The 16,189-nt window shown below is 55.8% G+C and overlaps 7 protein-coding genes across 7 annotated transcripts; 3 read left to right on the top strand and 4 right to left on the bottom strand.

Annotated features, from left to right (window-relative positions):
* Positions 1-85: 85 nt before the first annotated feature.
* L226DRAFT_479219 (serine/threonine protein phosphatase PP2A-associated protein) lies at positions 86-1,664 on the bottom strand. The gene is made up of 6 exons (XM_067676835.1): positions 1,544-1,664; positions 1,281-1,487; positions 1,061-1,228; positions 632-1,009; positions 424-578; positions 86-376 (listed from the first exon to the last, which is right to left on the bottom strand). The coding sequence occupies exons 1-6, from the start codon at positions 1,634-1,636 to the stop codon at positions 202-204; spliced, it is 1,176 nt and encodes a 391-aa protein (XP_067541004.1). The 5' UTR covers positions 1,637-1,664; the 3' UTR covers positions 86-201.
* Positions 1,665-1,811: 147 nt separating this feature from the next.
* L226DRAFT_609332 (uncharacterized protein) lies at positions 1,812-5,947 on the top strand. The gene is made up of 12 exons (XM_067686045.1): positions 1,812-2,303; positions 2,368-2,535; positions 2,598-3,310; positions 3,363-3,462; positions 3,512-3,648; positions 3,700-3,990; positions 4,042-4,370; positions 4,435-4,546; positions 4,601-4,923; positions 4,973-5,284; positions 5,344-5,485; positions 5,551-5,947. The coding sequence occupies exons 1-12, from the start codon at positions 1,874-1,876 to the stop codon at positions 5,818-5,820; spliced, it is 3,327 nt and encodes a 1,108-aa protein (XP_067541003.1). The 5' UTR covers positions 1,812-1,873; the 3' UTR covers positions 5,821-5,947.
* An 84-nt stretch (positions 5,948-6,031) lies between these two features.
* Positions 6,032-7,362, bottom strand: L226DRAFT_609331 (uncharacterized protein; the record flags this gene model as incomplete). Its single annotated transcript, XM_067686044.1, has 3 exons — positions 6,032-6,678; positions 6,741-6,753; positions 6,808-7,362. 3 exons carry the CDS (start codon positions 7,360-7,362, stop codon positions 6,056-6,058), a joined length of 1,191 nt encoding a protein of 396 aa, XP_067541002.1. The 3' UTR covers positions 6,032-6,055.
* A 159-nt stretch (positions 7,363-7,521) lies between these two features.
* On the top strand, positions 7,522-9,873 carry L226DRAFT_500934 (uncharacterized protein). Its single transcript, XM_067677803.1, has 4 exons — positions 7,522-7,690; positions 7,746-7,810; positions 7,874-8,551; positions 8,611-9,873. Exons 1-4 carry the CDS (start codon positions 7,578-7,580, stop codon positions 9,690-9,692), a joined length of 1,938 nt encoding a protein of 645 aa, XP_067541001.1. The 5' UTR covers positions 7,522-7,577; the 3' UTR covers positions 9,693-9,873.
* Positions 9,874-9,890: 17 nt separating this feature from the next.
* Positions 9,891-11,456, bottom strand: L226DRAFT_530591 (uncharacterized protein). Its single transcript, XM_067679894.1, has 3 exons — positions 11,062-11,456; positions 10,893-11,000; positions 9,891-10,825 (listed from the first exon to the last, which is right to left on the bottom strand). Exons 1-3 carry the CDS (start codon positions 11,079-11,081, stop codon positions 9,937-9,939), a joined length of 1,017 nt encoding a protein of 338 aa, XP_067541000.1. The 5' UTR covers positions 11,082-11,456; the 3' UTR covers positions 9,891-9,936.
* Positions 11,457-11,715: 259 nt separating this feature from the next.
* On the bottom strand, positions 11,716-13,412 carry L226DRAFT_543019 (pyruvate dehydrogenase; the record flags this gene model as incomplete). The annotated part of the gene is made up of 9 exons (XM_067682168.1): positions 11,716-11,803; positions 11,857-12,241; positions 12,297-12,405; positions 12,463-12,618; positions 12,686-12,819; positions 12,870-12,888; positions 12,953-13,031; positions 13,094-13,317; positions 13,377-13,412. 9 exons carry the CDS (start codon positions 13,410-13,412, stop codon positions 11,716-11,718), a joined length of 1,230 nt encoding a protein of 409 aa, XP_067540999.1.
* Positions 13,413-13,511: 99 nt separating this feature from the next.
* Positions 13,512-16,101, top strand: L226DRAFT_557561 (WD40 repeat-like protein). The gene is made up of 10 exons (XM_067683183.1): positions 13,512-14,182; positions 14,241-14,364; positions 14,416-14,453; positions 14,506-14,863; positions 14,917-15,001; positions 15,060-15,135; positions 15,197-15,367; positions 15,419-15,460; positions 15,531-15,695; positions 15,752-16,101. Exons 1-10 carry the CDS (start codon positions 13,604-13,606, stop codon positions 15,920-15,922), a joined length of 1,809 nt encoding a protein of 602 aa, XP_067540998.1. The 5' UTR covers positions 13,512-13,603; the 3' UTR covers positions 15,923-16,101.
* Positions 16,102-16,189: the final 88 nt, after the last annotated feature.

The following is a 16,189-nucleotide window of genomic DNA, read 5'->3' as shown; positions in this document are numbered from 1 at the left end:
TCTTTAACCTTGTGTATATCTTGTTGGAGTCGCCTATCTTATTTGCAGCTCGGAATGTTGTTGTACACAAGCGTGAGGAACAGAAGAATCCTACCATTACAACGGCGCATACTTGCTACAGATGTGACATGTCCATGAGCATTGTATACTACAGTTCATCTCTTCCGGAATCCTGACATCCCGCCTGATATCCGCTGACACCTATCCGCGATTCATGGTGTTACCGGCGCCCCTCGGATGTGTGTCGGTATACTGAGCCCAAGCCTCATCCTTCTGCCTCTTCTCCTCTGCCTTCTCTTCCCCAAAAGCGGTGCCTTCCTGTTCAGCGTCAAGTGCAAGCTGCTCCTTGGAGGTGGGTTTGGACTCGGACTGGGGTCTGTATGACCGTGAGCATAAGCCGCGTGAGTGCTGGAATACACGCACCCTCCTCCCGAAATGATATTGCCGCGCCGCCGCTCTATCTCCAGATACTGGTCTACGGTCATAGTCGGCAGTCGATGGTCAGCCTGAAATACTTGTGCTTGGAGCCTCGCGCGCTCGGCCGCGTTCGACGGAAGGATCATGAACGGGCGCAATGGCTGGAGAAGATGTCAACCTTTGTCGCTGTCATGGTATGATAGACGTTACGAACCTTTCCCTGGGGATCCAGCAAAGGTCCCTTGCCATCAGGTCCTCCCCTGTTGAGAGGCGCGTCCAATTTCCACATGTCATCCTCCGGGCGTTGCCGTGCCACACGGGGATCGTCTGACGGGGTGCGCTGAGGTGGGGTAGGGGGCACATTGTGTAGTAGCTCGAGTTCTTGGTTGGTGCTCTCGAGTTGTGACCGGGCTTCAGTATAGATGAAGCGGAGAAGAAGGATCACAGCTTCCCGGAGTACCTCCTCCATGTCGGCGTCATGCTCAGCGGTGGTGTCTGAGGGCTTCTGTGAGGGTGATGGCAGAACAGAAGCAATGAGCTCTATGTTCGAGCTGGATTCCACTGCGTTCTGGTCCGTGCGTTTCCTCACGGCCTGGGACCTCATGTCAGCGTCGAGCGACGGGGAAGCCCAAGCTGAACGCACCTCAATCCGCGCCTTGATATCCTTCTCCCTCTTGTATTGCTTGATCTTGAGTTCCCTCCGTTTCGCAGGATCGATGACAGAGGACGCAGATTGTCCATAAAGCTCCTTGTCCTCCTCCGTTACGATCCCATACAGTTCCAAGTAGTGGATGAATGACTCCAGATGCCTCTGCCTAGCTCGGTGAACATGTTGGGCTTAGAAGGACGATATCCAGACGCACCTTCACGTTTCGGACCAAATCAATCCTCTCCTCTGTATCGGTCGTTCGGACACGCGATAGGACCTCGGATAGCACATATGGCACGAGAATGTAGACGAGATCGCGGGTCGCAATGTCTGCGAGCTGCTCGTTCGTGCTGAAGAGGGAAAGCTTGGCTACTCGCGAGCTGCATTGGCGCAAGTCCATCAGGGCGGACTGTATGAGCTCCTATGGACCGTTCAGCATGAACGGAGAAGAAACAAATGCTCATCCATCTCGCTGACCTGAGTCTCGTCCTCGATCGTCGGAAGGTTGAGTGCCTTGGACGCTGTAGTAAGAGCACGGTGGAACAGAGATGATAGCGGTATTTCGTCCATGTCGATGTGGGTGTGAGTGGTACAGGCGAAGGAGGTACTAGTAGAAGTACGAGAAACCCTCTCACTCGAATATGCTCGAAGTAATCCGAGGGCTCCGGGCTCCGGGCCGGACGATCCGAAGCTTTCGACGCGTCAAGACGCGTCGCGACATGCGCGCTCCCAAACCACTCGATCTTGGCTCTACTTTACCCTGCAGCAACCTCTCGCTCAGTGCTTCAAGCTCCTCTCGATGATCAGATGACTATAAACAGCTTGCCTGAAGTTCTGACACCTAGTAACTCCGACTTCGAGGTCATTGTCACCGCGGCGTTCCCTCCAGGAGACCGGAAAGTCGCCTGCGAGATTCCCCAGAAAGGCGCAGATGGCTCTGGTTGGATTGGAGGCAAGGTTTTTGGAAGGCCGACCATAGCAGCTGGCTGTTGTACGTTTCAAATGACAGTCGAGAGGGCGAACCGCGCAAATGTGTCGATCTTCGCGGACCCCAAGTGGATCAATGTTCTTCCTCTGAGTGTGGGGACAGTTGTCCGGATAGCCGTCCGTGGCCTGGAGCTGGAGGATATACCAAAGGCTCCATTGACGCTACAGAAGAGATTTGTCTGGCGGGAAGGGCTGGTGGTTCATATGAAGTCGAAGACAGGAGAGGAGGTATTCGTGAACAACTTCGCAGGTGAGTGTTCTTGGTCGTACAAGAGAGTAGTCTTTGAAATTGGTATCGAATGCTCTCTTGATAGCACAATCGCGAAATGCAGTATCCACTTCACCTGGCCCTTCTGTCGTTGAGACTCTCAACGCTAGCCCCTCCACTGTTCCAATGAAGCGGAAGCGAACCCCGCCTCCACCCGTACAGGAAACATCAGCTCATCTTACCACCATTGAGCACAGTCGGGAAGAGTTATCGGGTATGCCGTAGACATCCAAATCACTTTGCCCTTCGTGCTCACTGACACTGCAATGGCCATAGTCCTATCAAATGAGAGCGCCGCTGCGCCAGGACCATCCGCCAGAATGCTTGTTGACCCACGAGGGGCACCATCAGTCGATGAATCAAAGCAGGCGAACTCCGACTCGCAGAATCCACAGAGTCTCCCCTCGCCGCCTCCAGAGGCTGCAAAGTCTCAGCCCAACTCTCCTAGTGTCGACGCGTCAGGATCCGGCCCGGCAACAGTTTTCGCAGAGGAACGTCCCCAGGATGTTGCTCAGCAGGCGCCACGCCACTCTCATTCTCCTCCGCGTCCCCCTGCAGGTAAGATGGAGAAGAAGAAGAAACGGAGGAAGGAGCCTCAAGTTGATCCTGCCGAGCCTCCTCTTAGAGGTCGTGCTGCGAAGAAGTTAAGGCTGAATCAGGAACGGAGGCAGAGAAAACATGCGGCCCGAAACGCGGAACCCGACACTGGTTCCAGAGCACAGAGTGCAGATTTCGATGACGATGACGAGCTTTGGGCTGCCGCTGAACAGGATATCCCCGACGAGTTGTTCAACGAGGAGGTTTGGGACCAGCCGGAGGCTCCTGAGGTTCGAACAATCGACGCCACCCAGGCTGCAACTACGACTGGGGTTGAACGCCCCCCACAAAATGATGAATCTGAGCCTGAACAACCCGCTCTCTCTCGCAACGTCAAAAAGGAGCCTGAGGACCCGGTTGCATCCCTACGAACTGCCTGCTCCACGCAATTCGTACGTGGCGCAGACAAATGCTCTCTATGGCTGACCTTACTTGCTGCTATAGGGTAAGTATATACCGTTGATCGAGGTACAAGACAGATACAGGGGCAACATCATGGGAGTTGTCACTTCTCTTCCCGAGGAAAAGACGACGGCCAAGGGCGGTTAGTATTCCCCTCCTTGCATGCGATGCTGTAGTTGATGAACGCGCAGAGTACATGGCTTCATTTTCCTTGTCCGACCCCTCGAATCTTGCCTCCAACGGATTGAGTGTCACCTTGTTCAATAAGGCCGAGAAGGCCTTTCCGGATCCAGAGCCCGGCGATATCCTCTTATTGCGCAACATGATGGTAAGTCGTCAGCTTGCATGAGAATATGTCAAACGTCAACCGTTCTCTCAGGGCGATTCGTACGGTGCTGTTGGTGCATCGTTCAAACCTTGGCAATGGGCCGTCTTCCACGTGAAGACAGGAAAAGTGTCTACGGCGCCTGCCAACACTCTCCGTCATCTCAAGGCGGACACGGTTGAACTTCAGCGCAGTCTGCGCTTGGGAGACTGGTGGCGAGACCTCGCTTCTAGTGCGATGTCATACGGCGTAGACCCAGCACCACTGATACCAGCCAAACGTGTCCGGGAGCATAAGCTGATCTCGCAGGTCGAGCCCGGCGAGTATTTCGATTGCACTGTCGAGGTAAGGTCTCTAATTTGCATCCAACTGCATCTCTAACAGTATGCAATTCAGGTCTTGCATGGCGTCCAGAACAATAACAGCGTGTACGATGTGTATATGCTCTTCGTCACCGATTACACCCACCATCAGTCCATGCCACCCACGCATGGCTCGTGGTGCCCTCCCAAGCTCACTGAAGTAGTTCTCCCAGTCGAGCTATGGGAGACTGCGAACGCTCGCGGTCCGACCATGAAGCCCGGAGAATTTTATACCATACGTAACATCAAGCTCAAGTGGAGCGGGAGTGGGTACGTGGAGGGCAAGATGGTGGAGGGCCCGAAGATCACCAAGCTCGACGAAGACCAGCTTGAGGGCGAGCCCCACCTCGTTGAACTCTTGAAGTGTGTACAGTCATCTTTCTTCACGTTTTCTTCTCGGCGCTGTGCTGAACGTCCACCGAACCAGGCGGAAGAAGGAGTGGGAGGCAAGGGCGAACCGGGATGGTGGCGGGCACGAGTGGCCTCACCAGCTCATGGAGGAGGCCGAGAAGGATCACCACTTCAACTGCACGGTCGAGGTATGGTCCCGCGCCCGTTCTTTCATCAAAATCTCCGCCTTATGCATCAGTCAGGTTGTCCATGTCTCCCCGAAAGACGACTTCCTCTACCTCTATGTCACCGACTACACCTCCCGTCCCGACCTTGTGACGGTCTCCCCATCAATCGTCACTCCGACTGTGTCTGCCGACCGCATTGTGCGTATATCGCTGTACGATTCGCAGGTCGAGACTGCAAGGAACCTCGAAGTTGGAGACGTCATTTCCATTCGCAAGCTCCGCCTGCATCAGACGGGCGGTGAAGGCCGCATTTGTGGACGTCTAGGCGGAGATGAGAGGCTGATCATGAAGCTCAACCCGAACTCGACCAAGAACACCGAGCTGCGGGCTTTGCTCAAGTACGTGGGTCAGTGAGGCGTTGACTGTTCGTTACTTACTTCGTTGAAGGCGGAAGGAGGCGTTGCACGCGACTCAGTCCAAGCCCAAGCCCAACAAGAAGGTCAAGGAAGCGCGCGCTGCCCGCCAGGCTAAGGCGACGGACGGGACGGAAAGGCAGCAGGCATCGCCGCCAGAACTTTCGACCAAGGCGAAGGGCAAGGACAAAGCCGTAGCAAACTCCAAGCAGTACATCTCTCTCGCCGACGTGAAGGCCAGCGACACTTGCCCCGGTGTGTTCCGCGTGCAAGCGCGAGTGGTTGACTTCTTCCCCGACGACCTGCGCGACTGCGTGGTGCTGCGGTGCACGTCGTGCAACGAAACGTACGTATCGGATTCTGTCTTGTCACCTGAACCGTCGTTGATTGCGAGGACGCCGGCAGCATACCGAAGACACGGCGGATGTGCACAAAGTGCGACGACGCGATGGAGGACGATTCGTTCGTGCGCGCATTCTACCAGCTCTGCTTCCGGATAGCCGACGAAGACGGCACGACGCTCGACGTGTCAGTCTCAGATCAACGGGTGGGTCATCTTCTCACCATCGTTCAAGTTCGGCTCGGCGCTAACGACGGTCGTATGGCGAGAAGTGTTCCGTCCTGAAAGACCTCGAGCCCGAAGACGTGTACGAGGACGAAGACGCATTCGACATGCTCGTTGCCCGAGTGCGGCCGCTCCTCGGAGACCTACTCGAGGTATCGGACGGCGAAGCGCGGCGGCGCCCGGTGTCTCACGATGAAGAGGGTTCTGGTGGGCCGCTACTTGACTTGACGGTGGGGAGCTGGTTGCCCGAGGGCGAGTCAGACACTGCGGAGCCTCGCGCATACATCATCTTGAACCACTCTGTGTGTGCAATGTGAACGCATGACGGTGCGTTATACTGTCGATTTTGCGGACATCTACTGTTTATTCTGTAACATATTTTGTACCACCTGCTCTCATTTCCTTTGACGCATACATAATGGCATATGTTTTAGTTTTGGAGGCTTCTCGTTGACATTGGCTGGCAACAGACTTTGAATATGCGAAGTGCCAGCGCAAATTAACTCGAAGCCGCAGCACGCTGAGTTTCCGCACCGTCACTGACTACCCAATTCATTCCGGTTTGCGCACAATAATCGTCCAAGCCTCTAACAGTCCCACCTCAACCAACGCAGCCTCCCAAACTGTGCAAAACCTCTCCTCTACCCATGCCTCCATCCCCCATTCACGCACAAACTGCGCCCTCACGTCCGCGTCTTGCTCCAGATTATCGACATACCCATGCATGAAGTCCGCGTAGTCCCGTGACACGTTCTGGACGATCTCAACTGTGACTGGGATACCGCCGCTCTTGAGCATGTCGATGACTTGCGTGACGGACGTCCGCAGCGGGGTCGTCGAGCGTTGAACCAATTTTGACCTAGAAGAGCGGGAGCCAGAGCCAGAGCCTTGTGGGAGCTTCGCCTTCCGGGGCAAGAACGGGACGGTGGCAAGCCGGGCTTGATGTAGGGTGGCCGCGGAGGCGAGAGACGTCAGACCTAGCATGAGGAAGGAGCCAGAAGCAAGTGCAGCTTTGAGGTCCTCGAGGTGCGCGTGGAGGCTGGCTGGAGGGATGCAGTCGAGAGAGACGGAGGGCATATCTTGATGGAAGATGTCCAGGAAGAGCGAGCAGCATGGAGACGAACCAGGACCAAGAACCGCACGGTCTTGTCTGTTCTGTGCAGTGTGCATGGACGCTGTCGGACGGCGTGTCTAGGAGTTGCGATCGCATGCGCGGAAGACGCATACAAGGACTTACTCGCAGGGACAGACTGCAGGGATCTGGATTCAGTACACCCCTGGTTGACATATGCGGGACCACTCACAGAGGTACGGACAATCAGACGTTTCCTGCAGTGGTCCGCGTCCATCTGCAATCTAGGACCGATATTGAGGACGAAAGATAGGCCAGGGTCTGTGTCCCTAGCCAGGGCACCTCTGAACAAGAGAGGCAGGTGAAGCTTGGGGTTGCGGAGCTCGATGCGCTGCTTGACGACATCTTCATAGAGCGTCTGCAGAGGCAAAGGAACAGAACGTTCTCCGGTGGCGGCGGCGAAATAGGCGAGGTTAACGTATGCGCGCGGCCAGACAGACTGGGTGGGCGTGATGATAGTGAGCAGCGCCTGAAGGATCTTCCTTGCTTGAGCCACTCGCGCAGGAGTCCGGACGAGCGACCGTGGATAGAAATGAAGTAGCAGGACGAAACTTGCGAAAAGAAGCGAAGCGCAGAGGGAGAAGCTGCGAATGGAGACTACAGCCTGCAAGTGAGCCAAGGCAGTTTCAAGGTTGTAGGTGAGCCAGCGAAGCAAGTCCGGTTCCGCACGAGAGTCGTACAAGATGTTGGAGGCATTGAAGCGGAGCGTATCTAGTGTCGGAAACATGGGGCTGCAGGAGGCGGGGTGCTTAGGCGTAGTCGTAGAACGAAGTGACCAGGAGTGCTGCCACTGCCAGAGGAAGGCAGGAGGCGAATCACATGACCGTGGTATGACGACGGGCCGATGCAACCTTGGCGAGCTCACTCAGTACGCAGTCATCCAGCCACCGATAGTCTTCCCGCCACCTCTCTGCCTGCTCTGGGTTTGAATCTCATTCCTGTATGTCGCAAGCCTCACAGGTCGCTATCGCCGGCCCAAGTGCTCTCGTCACTCCCCAATCTACCACCAAGACTCATCAGCACAATATCCCTCGCTTCCTCCTCAAGCTATACGAGTCCGTCGCCTCTGTGTATGTTCCTGCTCGTTTGTCTGACTCGTTCCTTCTTCAGGATTCTTAACGATCCTGCGAACGAGAACTTGATTAAATGGTCGGATGCCGGAGACTCATTCTATAGTGCGTACTTCTCCTTGACATGCCTCTGGGCTACTCAGGTCCTGATGTCAAATCATCGTGCAGTCTACAATCAAGAACGCTTCGCGCGCGAGGTGCTTGGCAAGTGGTTCAAACACCAGAACTTCTCGTCTTTCGTCCGCCAGCTCAACCTCTATGGCTTCCGCAAGATCTCCGCCCTCCAGCAGGGCCTCCTACGCATGGACAACGAGACTGAACACATCCAGTTCGCGCACCCATACTTCCACCGCGGCCAACCCGACCTTCTCGCGCTCATACAGCGCAAGCGTCATCCTCCGAATCACGTTGAAGACAGCGCGCTGGGCCTCCTCCAAGCACCGCCATCCCAGGATGGCCAGGGTCAGACTCAGGCCGTGGACGTGCGCTCGATTGTAGAGGGTATCAGCACTATCCGCCGTCAGCAACAGGCTATATCTGCGGACCTGAGCGCTCTCAAGCAGTCGAACGACGCATTGTGGAAAGAGGCAATTGAGGCCAGGGAGAGACATGCCAAGCATGAGGACACCATCAACCGTATACTCAAGTTCTTGGCAGGGCTCTTTGGGAGGGTCATGCAGGGACATAACAACGACCAGTTGCACAGCGATGCGAAGCCAACGCCTCCAAGGCGACTGCTAATTGGGGATGGACGGACGAGCCACGGCGAGGGTGGGGACCACTTCGGCGCTGAGTTCGAGGGGAACAGCGATGCAGGTAGCAGAGCGCATTCGCCTTTCTCAGTCGGTGAGTGGCACACACATCTTCCTCAGATTGCAAGAAGGCTGAGAAGTTCTGCTGTCCAGCCTCGGAACGATTCGCGTCCATCGAGACGCCAGGAGCTTCGAATGCCTCCCCTACACTGACGGCCAACGAGGTCGCCGAGTCTAAATCTCCTCCAAAACCTGTCAAATACGAACTGCATGACGTCCAACCTATGAATCCTCCAACAACCCTACCGGCAGCTGCACCTCAGACATTTACCGCCGGCCCCGCGACCACGCTGCCTGCGGCTGTCGACCAGACCGCCGCCAGTCCCGATGCGATGTGGCAAGCCGCTTTGCACCAGATGATGAGCTCTCCGTCGCATTTTCAGCGCGTCATGCAGACCTTCGCGAACGCGCAACCGTACAATATCCCCGCAGACCCATCCACAGGCCTCGGAGTTCCCGGCTCGTTGCCCCCAGCCGCCCTATCCGCACAACAACTCACCTATCCCGCGCTCGCGTACGCCGCGCAGTCGTCACAGCCCCAGTCGCATCCTGTCATCCCTGCAAGCTCGAGCAACCCCAATATCATTCATGATCCACTCTTCCTTGCATCCGCACCCGTACCCGCCCCTGCACCGGGGCCGCAGGACGCGGCGCTGCTAGCCAACTCAAACCGCATGAACAAAGCGTACCAAGATGCGTCCGAGATCAACGCGGACATGGACGCGCTCCAGTCCAACATCCACTCCCTCATCCGCGACATGGGCCTCGACCCGAACAACCCGTCCTTCCCGTCCGTGGAGACCTCGACCGGCAGCGCGCTGCCAACGGGCTCGAGCTCGGGCGGTCTCTCGGACCATGAGCCGTGGTCGTTCGATTCGTGGCTGAACCAGGTGAACAGCACAGGCCTGCCTGACCTTGGCTATCCTGCTTCGCCAGGCAAGGCAGGGGGTGATCCATCTGGGGAAGACTTCTCTGCATTCTTGGATATCCCGGCGTTTGACACTGCTCCCCCTTCGGCGGCGGCGGCGGCCTCTGCACCTGCCACCACGGCTGCGTCTACATCTGCATCTGCACCTGCGCCCGTTTCGCCTTCAGGTGTGAAGCGGAAGCTGGACGCCGCGGACGTTCTGGAGGCTCCGCCTGGGGGTGGGCCTTCGAGAAAGAAGAGGGGCTAATGTTATGTAGGACACTTACTCCATTGATTACGATACATTCGCATCTCCCTTGCTGTCGCCTTGTACTAGTATGTAGATCTAGTCTGGTAATCAATGCATAGGACATTGTATCCCACCGGAAATCATCAACTCAATGTCAGGCAATGCCATATACCGCCGCCGCGTGCCGGGCCGGCGGCTTAGAGCTCTAGAGGCGACACGTCGGGAAAGGACAGCAGTGATGTATAACTCCGGTTATGACATGCTAATGAATCGTAGCGATACTCTGAAGACTCTTGACGAGATGAATAACCTCGTACGATACGTCCTTCCATGCCCCATCCGAGTCCCCGGCAGACCAACTGATCATGTTAGTCAAGTCCATCGTCCTGATTGCAAACCGGTCACCCGCCCAGCGCCCTCTGTACAGCTGCTCATTATCCCCGCCCATCTCGCCTGTCAAACTCGCGGATGATGTCCAGCAGATGCATGCAAGCAACATCTGCCACAGTGTGATATGCCTTGAGTCATTCCCCAGCTCGGCGCAGACATATTCCTGCTTCGACAGGTTACACAGCACCCGCGGCCGGTCTCCCGACTCAACTGCCCGAGGCAAGGGCGTCGTGAGAGCCTGGAAGCGGACGAAGTCCTGCAGGGACATGCGCGACACTGCCGACGGGCGATATATCAGGTCGGCGGCGAGACCTGCCATGCCCAAACCACAGGTGACGCCCGCCGCGTCCGAGCCTGAACATGGTCGTCGGGAGGAGTATCGCCGCCAACGCGCTGTCGCGCGTGAGTATAGCGACGTTTCTCCGTCCCGATCCCCAGCGCTAGTCGCGAGGTCCTCCGCCTCCGACGTGGCAAGCATGCTAGGAGGGTAGTCCTCGAGGGTGGTCGCTCCCTCTCCAATGCAGATCAGGCGGTGGCCCGCGAGTGGAGCGTGGTGCCGCATCTGGCGGCGGACGATGTGCCGGCGCGCGCAGGCAAGGAGGGCCTTGCAGGTGAGTGCGAGGAGAAGGAGACGTGCGTCGTATGCCCCTGAGGAAATGATGATTTGGTGGAATATCTGGTCGATGAGTTCGGGCGGGAGGCGGAAGAGGGGTGCACGCTGGACAGCACTATAGCCTGCGATGAGGTCGTTGATAGTTTCGCTGCGAGATAGAATTATGATAGTTAGTTGTGTGTTCGTAGGCACGGGAACGGTCGAGAAAGACTCACCCTGTATCGGGCACACGCAGGGCATCGAGGACACAGTCGGGGTCGCTCCAGAACCACTCCTTGAGTTTTCCTCCGCCGTGAAGGCAGACACGCTCGTCAAGGTCTACTCTGCAGATGTACGAGATCAGAGAGCTGCCACAAAAAGCGATCTCGTCAAGATGTCACTCACGCAATCCAGTTCTGGTTCATTCCTAGAGTCAGTCAAGCAGGAGAACTGAAGGAGAGGGCCATCTGCTAGCACATATAAGAGGTCTTCGTCCTGCAACGCATTACCAGCGTGGTGCACATCAAGCAGCTTGAGAGCCACTGGCTGCCTCCAGGCTTGCTATCCGCCAACGGCGTTTGGACTTCTGTCAATCTCATTGGCTCCCTTGGCGCGTCTAGTGGTTCGAGGCCTGAACGTAGGTTTTGTCACGTACTCGTGACGACATTGGGCTGGGAGCTGGATGCACTTGCAGGCTCTCCGCATCTGCATTGAAACACTTAGCCTGGCGGTTAGCGGGTAAGCTGGTCTTCTCAACACCATGTGTGATGGAGTATGGCGCTTCAGCAGCTTCGAATAAGACCATGAGGACAAAGAGCATCATCGACAGACCGCCGGTCGCCTCAAGGGCCTCTGAATAGAGTGCGGGCATATTTGGGTATATCATATCGAAGATGAAAACGTACCTGAGCTGAAAAGCGTACCGGCTGATACCGACTTGAAACTCACTGGCTCGCGTCAGGACTAGCGTGTTGGGTTCCTGTGGTATCAAGATGTGTTGCGTAGTATAGTGTACAATGTCATATACCCCATCGAGTAGAGCTATCCAGAATTAGTCCGTTAGTATGTCATGGTCTCCATCATAGCATCCAGGATACGAATGGCGTCGGGGACGTAAAACTTCTCGTAAACCATTGGTACCGGAGTGCTAAACGAAGTAACGTCAATTTCTATCTGTCCGCAGAGAATGCGTGCACTCACTCCCAGCCGGTAACGAGCTTCACCGGGGCGTTGAGCTTCAAAAAGCACTGCTTCTGGATCTCTGCACCGATCTCCGCGCCGACACCGCCAGTACGGCTTGCTTCATGGACGACAACAAGCCTGCCAGTCCGCTTAACACTCTCGATAACCGTGTCGACATCCCATGGGAGTACGGTGCGCAGGTCAATTAGCTCGACCTTGGCAGAACGTAATGATGCAGGCACATGCTCTGCGATAGACTGCGGAGGGTGCGAGAGCATCTTTAATGCGGTCTCGCAGTGGTATACTGGCGTTCCCCATGAGACGAGAGTCAGGTCATTTCCGCGTGTGAGCACCTCTGCTTTGCCGAGAGGAAGCTCGTAGTCGTCTATGGGAACCTGTTCAACTGGACAATGAAAACGTCAGAATCCGCAGCGCCCCTCGAAGCGCGAACAGCGTACCTGACGACCTGTACAGAATCTTGGGCTCCATGAAGATGACTGGATTGGGGTCTCGAATGGCGCTGAGCAAAAGACCCTTGGCCTGGATGGGCGACCGCGGGATCACGATCTGTCAAAGGCGGTATTAAGCATTCATCCCGGTAACCTGAGAACGTGAAAACATCACCTTCACACCTGCTGCTCCCATGAAGAACCCTTCAGGGCTCTGCGAATGATACAGCGCTCCGTGACCAACGGCCATAGAAGGACAACGGATGGTCAACTTGCCGGCATTGTAATTGCCGCCACTGCGAAAACGGAACTTCGCAGCCTCGTTCACAATCTATTCACATGGCGATGTTGAGCACGGGAGGAGTCCAATATTCTCTGTGCTGCATGCATTGTCGCACCTGGTCAAATGCCGGAAATATGTAATCCGCAAACTGTATCTCAGCGATGGCAGTGTGCCCCATGGAGGCCAGACCGATACCGAACCCAGCGATACCCTGCTCCGTTAATGGCGTGTTGAAGATACGTTCGCGACCTGGGACTCATTATGAGAATTGGTGATTGACAGGCCCAAAAGACACTGACCAAACTCCTCTGCGAGACCCTATCATCCGAAGACATGTCAGCGGGAGCTCGCATGACGTATACGTATAGCACAGGATACTCACCATGGTGCATCGGAACACGCCCCCGAACGCGACATCTTCGCCAAAGACCACAGCAGTATCGTCCTTACTGAGCGCAATGCTGCAGAGATAGCGTGTTGATTATCGTTCAGGGACAAGCAGGGTGGCGGGACTTCGGCGTACCTCAGCGCGTCTCGGACCGCCTGGTACATGTTCATCTTGCGCGTCTCGCGTCCGACCATATCGTGCGCGGGGTCTGTGTCCACTGGGTCCACCCATCTCAGCCCAGGCGTGCGTAGAGACACATCGCGCGTAGGTTTCAGGAAGGCCGATGTGGCGATGGAGGGCAAGTGGCCTCCAGCTGGTGGCGGATTAGCCTGGGTGCTTGACCACCGGCGGCTTATACGCTACACATCCATGTCGTTAGTCGCATTGCCGAGCACGTCCTGAGAACGGAAACACGTACACTAGTCCTTGAGAGAGCCCTCAGAGAGCGATACATGTCGTGTGAGGGGGCGAGAGGTCGTCGTCGAAAGTCAAGCCGGGATGGGTCCCAAGCAGTCCCAAGATCCGGAGTGTCATATGAGGTCTCATGAGCTTGATCCTGACCACTCGTATCCTTCAAAGCCCGCCGCTTGCCACCGCCTCTTCTCATCTAGTCGGACTCCAACGCTGACTATACGACGATGAACCATGGAGAATGATTCGACGTTCGTCGCTCCCGAGGGTGTGTACTCGGTCACGGAGGAGCACAAGCCCAATCCGCTCGCGCAGCATACCATCTCAGCCGCGCCTGTTCTATACCCAACCAAAGTCTCAAGCGTCACGGTGCGCTTCCCCGTATCTAAGACGACAAACACCGCTGGTCTCGCGCACCTACTAGGAGGCAATCGGGAGAAGGAGTGGAAGAAGGACAAGGTGGTTGGGAAGGAGCGCGAGGATGGGCTGAGCGTGTCCAGTAGCGACGATCTGGACGATGGTTCCCCGGATGCCTCAAGTAACCCCATGCCAGACACGTCTGTCTCTACACCGGTCATTCCCCATGAACAACTTAGCACGCCCTTCTCGCACTCCCCCGGTGGGTTAGGAAAGCGCAAGTCTATCCCGCGGCCGAAGCACAACATGCGGACGACCTCGTCCACATTCATCACCCGGTTGCAGAATGCCGACAATCTCAACAAGGTTCTAGGGTCAAAGCAGGGCGAAGCCACGTTCATGTTCTATAACTCCGCCAAGACGTTTGTTTGGACAGAGGCAGGGACGAAGGTCAAGGTGTGTCTGCTATAATGTCTCCCTTATCCCGTGTGCACCATGGATTCACTGGTTCTAGGAACCTCTGGCACGAATATATTTCTCTGCATATCCAACCTGCCATGATGTGAACCTTGCCACAGTCTCTCCGGATCGAATAGACGTGATCATTGGATTCCATTCAGGAGACATAGTGTGGTTTGGTGAGTGCGTCGCCTGCGGTCCGACCCTGCCTGTAACTTATAGGCTTTCAGACCCCATCTCCTCCCGTTATGGTAGATTTAACAAGCAGGTAGGATCCATACTGCACCATACTTGGGGTGTCGGTTGACATCACCTCACAGGGTCGTATATGCAACTCCGCATGCACAGCCGTCCGTTGGGTACCAGAATCTCCAAACCTATTCCTCGTATCGCACGCCGATGGTACCATCATCGTGTACGACAAGGAACGTGAAGACGGCGCGTTCACACCACATGAGCCAGGAACGTCGCCCCCAATGATGACGTCTCCGCTGGACGGCTCTTCGTCAAGTAGCTCACAGGGAGAATGGAACCCTTTGGATTCGATATTCGTGACCATGCCTCCGTGGCATCCGGTGACGGTAGGTGGATCTGTCCCTGTCGGCGTCAAACCAGAAAAGGAGAAGACTGCCAAAAACCCGGTCAGTCACTGGAGAGTCTCGCGTAGAACCATCGTAGGTAAGAGCGTGTCGTCTGAGGTGATTATCGGGTCGTTCTGACAGGACGTGTAGACTTCGTCTTCTCACCGGATGCTAAGTTCCTGGCGGCCATCTCAGAGGATGGGTGCCTTAGAGTAATTGACACGGTTGCCGAACAGTGGGTAGCCTAGTCAAGTCACAAGCAAAATGTCTGTTTTCTGAAGTCTGTTTTGCAGGTTAGTAGATTGTTACGCATCATATTTTGGCGCATTGAACTGCGTTGCCTGGTCGCCAGATGGTCGATTCATTCTCGTAAGTGCTTCCTCCACATATCACATCTACCCGCTAGACCTTACTGAGACTTCGCTCTCAGACGGGTGGGCAAGACGACCTCGTTACCATATTCTCTCCATGGGAACAGAGAGTAATAGCACGATGTCAAGGACATTCGTCCTTCGTCTCTGGCGTCGCCTTCGACGAGATCCGCTGTGACGGGCGAACATATCGCTTCGGCAGCATAGGTGAAGACAACAAGCTCATCTTAGTACGTCTGATACCGCCTTACAAATCGGTTGTACGCCTGACGTGAGCGCAGTGGGATTTCTCCAGCGGGGCCCTACATCGTCCCAAGCTGCATGTGAGTTCTTCTCGATGTCTCCGTACCCGAGAGGCATCGGGACGCTCGTACTGACTGGTCTTTCTCACAGGCTGCTCATCAGCAGCGCATGTCCATGACATCTACAATATCCCTGGCGCTCCGCCGACGAGGCGAATCGACATTGTACCTCCCGCCAACTGGGGGCGAGTCGCCCCTACCGCGCTACCATCCGGCGCCGTCACGCAACGAAGTTGCCGTAGTACAACCAGTCGTGGTACGCCCTTTCGTCGCGCAGCACTGTGAGGGTCTTTTCTAACGCTGCCGCGCTAGGTGAAGCACATTGGTAACGATATGCTCACCGACATTGCCTTCCTCCCTCGCGGTCTGCTGACGGCGACAAAGGTTGGGCATATCAAATTCTGGATCAGACCACTTGCCGTCCAACCTCGTCACTTGCGGACACAGAGCGTATTGCGGCGCGCATCGCAGACAGACGCGTAGTGGGAGAATTTTGTACATCCGGTTCTAGTGTACCATCTACATATCGACTTTGTTGTGCCGTCTTGGATACGGTACCAGTATCCATACCTAATGTATTCACCAACGGACGCAGCACAGTGTTTTCTTTGTATATGCACCGCTCTATTCATAGTAATCAACTGAACTATGCTGTATAGACGTTGCGATGCCCCGTCGCCTCTCTCAGATCTCCAGCCGCCACAACTCACTAGAGCACTTCCCCGAGATTGCCGGATACTGCGCTTTCCC

The sequence above is a fragment of the Lentinus tigrinus genome, assembly GCF_003813185.1.
Source record: "Lentinus tigrinus ALCF2SS1-7 unplaced genomic scaffold L226scaffold_3, whole genome shotgun sequence".
In the NCBI taxonomy this organism is placed as follows: domain Eukaryota; kingdom Fungi; phylum Basidiomycota; class Agaricomycetes; order Polyporales; family Polyporaceae; genus Lentinus; species Lentinus tigrinus.
This window is presented reverse-complemented; position numbering and strand designations above follow the sequence as displayed.